We start from the raw sequence: 6,000 nt of genomic DNA on the forward strand, positions 1-6,000 counted from the left end.
CTCTTAATGCTTCTAGATTTAAAAGTGTCACTTTATTTTTTTCTTGAAGAGCGCGTGTTTGGTTCTTCAAGTGACGTGTCAGATCGTATCGCTTCATTGCCGCAGACACTACTATTTAAGTGCACGCGTAATCGATAAAAACAAGAGAAGGCGTCGTTGTGGTCGGGTAGAGTACTTATTGCACGCCGAGTTCTCGAGAACGATGCCTTGCCGTGGCTCTGTGCCGATGGGAAACACTCGTTATAAATGGGCGTTTCTCAAAATGCAGATGCAGTTGCTATCGGCGGCGACGTTCGTCCTCAACGCGGCCTTACGAGTTCGTCGGGCATGCGCCAGCCAGCATCGCTTCCGACTGTGTCGCTTTGTTTGTCTATATGAAGTTGTGCTACTGTTTATTTTTTCTCTTGCTATTTCCATTTTAAATGAGAAGCATTTCTCTGAGAACTTCGGCGACTTTTAGCTGATCAGTCTATCTATCTAACCGCCTATGACTTTTAGCTCTCCTGGCTGTTTCGATGATGAGATTTATACTAAAGTTTTATGGCCTAATATGACTCACGAGCATAAACGGCTAGTCATAATATGAAAACTATGACATGTATGCCATGAATGTCATGATTTACATGTTATGGTCTTGCTGCTCTTGGCGTGGTTTCGTTCACATGAAATACTGCAAAACTGGTATAGTATGACATGACTGCCTGGCGAACATAAGTCGCAGGACCTAATGCAGAAATTATGACATGCATGTCATGAAAGTCTTGACTACATGCCATACGCTCATGGTACGCTCATGGTCAATTCGCTATCTTGAAATATACCAAATTTGGTATTCCGTGACGTGAATGGATTATGAAGGTATATGAGTGATGCATACACAATAATCATGACGGGCGTGTCATGTGAAACAAGACTACATACAACGCTCATGATGCGCTCGCGGTCATTTCGCTAGCTTCACATATACTGAATTCGGTATCACGTGACGTGAATGGACGACGAAGGTAAATTACACGCCCCAAATGTGATAATAATGACATGCGTGTCATGTAAAACATGACTACATGCTACGCTCATATGCGCTCGCGGCCGTTTTGCTAGCGTCATATATACCAAATTTTGTATTACGTGACGCGAACGGACGATGAAGGTAAACGACATGTCCAAACATGATAATCGTGACATGCGTGTCATTTACAACATCACTACATGGTAGGCTTATAGTGCGCTGGCTACCGTTTCGCTAGCTTGACATATGCCAAATTTGGTTTTGCGTGACATGAATGGATGACGAAGGTATATGACTGGTGCAAACATGATAATCATGGCATTTGTGTCGTGTGGGAACTTTACTATATACCACGCTCATAATGCGCTCGAGGCCGTTTTGCTAGCTTCCCATATACCAAATTCGGTATTACGTGACGGTAATTGACAAAACAGGTGACACATCCAAACATGATAATCAAGATATTCCAGTCATGTAAAACATGACTACATGCTAGGCTCATAGCGTGCTCGCGTCCGTTTTGCTAGCCTCACAATAACCTAATTTGTTATTACGTGACGTGAATGGACGACGAACACAAATGCCAGACGCAAACATGATAATTATGACATGGAAGTCATGTATGGCATAATTTACGTGCCTACCACTGCTGGTGCTGGTTTTGCAAACGTTAATGGTGCCATCGTTACACGACTATAAACAACATACCTGCATCTTATCCAGATACCTGAGTGCGCATAACATTTCCAGTTGTGTTTACTGTGTACCACATCCATGCGCCTCGTAACGTTGTGGGGATCTTAACGTGCCATATAAACTTTCCTCATTCGTGTTTCGAATACCATCGATTCCCACAGTGCGTGGGATCTTCCAATTAAAAAAAATCTATGATGAAAAAAGTTCTACCTGCGACGAGAAAACACCACTGGTAAATATTTTTCTTCCCTTGCCTCGTGGCTTTGCAATAGAAAGAGTCGGGGAGGTGTTGTGAACAAAAACATTTCTTATTAATTCAGCTGCATGTAACAGAGCAGATGTTAGGGTGAACTGGTGTAAACCTATTAAACCCAGATCACGCAGCCCTTTTATCTTGTGACATGTCTTCTCGGGGTTGTCCTCCTGAAGATTAAGTTGAAATCGGCAAACTTCTTATTCTTACAAATTTTTAACAGAAAGGATCACTTTCATGAGGTTTGAAGGAGGGAAGATGTGAACAGAACCGGCAGCTAGGAAGCTTTAGTTGAGACTTTAAAGTGAAGCTTTTACAAAGAGTGTAAATTTATTCATCTGCCTCAACCTACCACCGAGAATTCAACCGGAGTATTTACCGAAACTGGCATAATGATATTCTGCGTCATACAGTATAGTCTCTTCAACATCAAAATGACATTAGGCAAAATAACTAAAAAAGTCTGAGACTATACAAAACGTGCTCGTTATCAAGCGTAATTTAGATAAGCACATGCGGCAGGCATTGACATTCAAGTACCATTCAAGATGTTGTTTTTCATAGATTAATAAGGTGAGAGCTCGGTATTCAGACAATAAGACTGATAGAAAACTAGTTTTAAAAAATGAATCCTTACGAATGGCTTCTCAGTATGAATAAACTAGCATGTTTCCTATGAGTCTCTTCTCACATTTTACATGTTCGGAGACATAAATCAATACAATCGCTCTAAAAATTTCTGAAACTTGTTTCATTCGGCGAAAATTTTGAACGAGCGATACATTGCAGAAGACTGACTCGCTATTGCGAGCTATAGTGCTGTACATGTAGTAGGTCAGTAGTATACACTCTAAATAAAGAGTGAGTAAAAAGGATGTCTTTTTGTTTTACAACAATAACCGTCATCTATATTGCGTTTCATTCTTGCGCTATCGCCCCGTGCCCGCTACGTTCCGCTCACGATCGACATGCCCATTATGAGGGTTGCATTGCATTCTCAATAGGAAAGTGGCCAGGGCCGAGTTTTCAAGAAAGGAAGCGCACGCAAGCCTGATGACGATTATTGTTGTGGGACAAAAAGACACCCTCTTTAAGCGATATATTTTTAGAGTGTACATATAGTTGCCTTAATTTTTTACTAGATGCGTTTCTTCTTGAAGGGAAAGATGCAACCCATCGGAAAAAAACATCTCGAGCCATCGCCGGCAAGGCCAGGTGCTCAGCCGGCTTGAAGATGAAAAGGAAGTAGTACGTGTTGACACCAAGTTGCGCGAACGCTGTGAAACTCGAGGCCAACGTGAACCATTACATAAGAGACGTAGTTTATCAGCGCAACACCGACGTCATAATGTTTCAACCAGACCGGCAAGCTTGCAAGACACCACTATGTCATCATGTTGACAATGCTGAACGATGACGACAGAAGCGCTGCTCCAGCAAAATTGAGGCTGCCCGCCCAAGTGTGGGCGAGGAGCCCCTTGCTACGGCCTTGCAATGTCAAGTTCAACTGCCCATTACGTAGCACCGAAGCACGCCAGCGTAGGCGCGCGCGGCTAGTGCAAGCAAGAAGCAAAACACACAATCACTCTCAACGCTAGCAGCTGCGCTTTTCCTCGTGTGCGCGGCGTGAAGCGGCGGCGGACAGCGGGCATTGCAGATGAAGCGTGAACGCGCCTGCGTAGGTGCCATACTGAGTGCGATGCGACGCGGACGGCCCCGGGCGTGGGAGCGGCACCGGAGGCCTGGGCTCGATGCCTGGCCCACCACGGGGTCGTGCCGCGAGGTCGCTCACTCACCGCCAGCGCTTGCAGGGCGACGATCCAGTTGAGCCAAGCCCTCCTGGCTATCGGCATACTGGCGACTGACGTTCCAACGTCCGCTGAGGCGCACAAGAGGCAACAGCAAACCGGTTCCTTTTCTATCGACGCTTGTTGTCCTTCTGCCGCCACCGTTCACGTCACGGCCGCGCGCACTCCTTTCTCTCCGGCCGGCCGGCCGGCGGCGACGGCTAGCAGGAAGGACGGCCCGGCGGGGGCCAGCGTCGCCGCCGTAATACCGCCACCTGCCTCCCTCAGCACCCACTCGTGGAGCAGCACCACGAAGAGGGCGTCCAGTCACGTGAGGTCACTACCTGTGGCTTAACCACGCGCTGACCATGGGGGCGTAGGTTGTCTTGCGCGATACGCCGTCTGCGGTCAGCCTAATCGATGAGATGAACTAGTGATCGAAATAAAAAAAGATAGACTGAGAACATTTCTTGGAGAGTAAAACAAACGAACCATAATCTCAAAAAAAAAACAAGGAAAAAGACGCCCCATGTCGGACGACCTTATGTCATGGCGCCTATCACCACGAAACAAAAGCGCAGGGAGAATGACACGCGGAAGCAGAAGAGCCAAACAACAGCGCAGTATTCCTTTTCCGTCTTGGTGTATGTCGTTCTTTGGTGTTAGTGGTTTCGAATGGAGCATTAAGTAGTCGTGAGTGACACAAATATATTTTTGTTGGAAAAGTCGTTCTCAACCCATCGATCAATATTAGAAATAATGTGTAGTGTACCTAGTCGGTGTGAGTGCGGCAAATGACTTGCACGTGACAGTGTATTTCAACTCCTACAAATGGCGGCCGCACAGATGTCCGAATTCTGTGGCAAAAACGACGCGCTCTCAGAGAGTCAGCCTTCGATTTTTTCCAGGAAGGAGCACAATACTTCTTGAGAACGGCCAAGTTTTTATGCTCCCGTGTCTCGTTAGTGTTTCCTGCAGTACCGACATAATGTGAGGCCCTGGAAACAATTGCACTTTAGCAGGCAATTTCCGGATGCACTTTTAGCTTCATGGCGTCGATCTCCTTTTAGCGCTTCGCTTTGATAGGGCCTTTAAATCCTTTGCTAAAAGCAGTTACCGAACATAATGAATTCGAATACCATCGTTAGTAGGATATCACAAGAATTCTTTGAGCGCGGTCACGTGGGAAAGTTTCACATTTTCTTTACTTTTACGAACAGAGAGGAAAAAAAAAACGTTTATTTACAAAACCAAAGTCCGGGTCTGAGCTCTAGGGCGAGCCATTACTGACCTCTCCTAAGACGATGACTATATGGTTAATGAGAAGTGTCCACGAGGAGGTTTTTACGCCCAAATTCGTGACCCAGGCATCTCGTGTAAATACGTTAGAGCGAAGTTATTGGCGTGTCAGTGTATTGGCTCAGGGGAAGTGCCAGTGGGCGATAAAATGTGGCCGATAGAAACGGTATGAAACCGCGTACTGTAGATGTACGCGGGGCATTCTGTACTTTGTGCAGTGTAACGTCATTCTGATGCAGTGATGTGGGAAGCCATGCGAGGAAAAGTGGAAACGATGTGAGGACTCATTTTTCGTACCGCATGGTCTTCCTCACTTCCCTGAAAGTAGTTCAAGGCACTTTCTACGGCCGCCAAACAAACTTCAATGCAAAACCCGATCTACATTACACCTCTCACGGAACCACTTCATTGCCGTTTTTCCCTGCTCTCTCACGTCTGTCTAACAGGTGAACACTATTTGTCAACCATTGCATTCTTGCTACTGTAGGCAAGTGAGGATATCTTTACTTAGCCCGGAATTATCAGTACTCACGTCAATGCACCAGCCGCAGTGCACCAGATAAACTCAGAAAAGCTTCCACATGAAGGTGTCATTTGGCCATTATTGAACAGCTTGCGGGTGGACTGCTTGATTAGCCGGATGCTTAGGATTACGCGGACGCCCACTCTTCATTTTCTCAATCTTATGAAGAAGGCTTGGAGGGTTGAATGTAACTAGTCAGAACCTTCACTTATAGCTGTCTCTAGCAAGGACTCTGAGAAATGAGGCTGATGTCTTTGTCGACGTAATAAACGCGATGGTGAAATTGCCCAACAGATGTAGTCCTTATCTGTATACACTCGAACGCCCCTTTTTTCAGTGTTGTGCTATTTTATGAGATAGAAGACCACAGTCACTGCCTTTCGTGTTTGTGGATGTCTCAACTCTGGTTTGGAAGAAAACAGAAATTGAGGAA

The 6,000-nt window shown here is 45.7% G+C and overlaps 1 protein-coding gene across 1 annotated transcript in view; it reads right to left on the reverse strand.

The window, feature by feature from the left end:
• LOC119161417 (uncharacterized) overlaps positions 1 to 4,022 on the reverse strand; it is a 130,770-nt gene extending 126,748 nt beyond the window's left edge. The window contains exon 1 of the mRNA XM_037413873.2: positions 3,755 to 4,022. Within this exon, the coding sequence (XP_037269770.1) occupies positions 3,755 to 3,811 (57 nt within the window). The 5' untranslated portion in view covers positions 3,812 to 4,022. The remainder of the gene's footprint in view (positions 1 to 3,754) is intronic.
• Between the last annotated feature and the right edge of the window lie 1,978 nt (positions 4,023 to 6,000).

This window comes from Rhipicephalus microplus, chromosome X, assembly GCF_043290135.1.
Source record: "Rhipicephalus microplus isolate Deutch F79 chromosome X, USDA_Rmic, whole genome shotgun sequence".
In the NCBI taxonomy this organism is placed as follows: domain Eukaryota; kingdom Metazoa; phylum Arthropoda; class Arachnida; order Ixodida; family Ixodidae; genus Rhipicephalus; species Rhipicephalus microplus.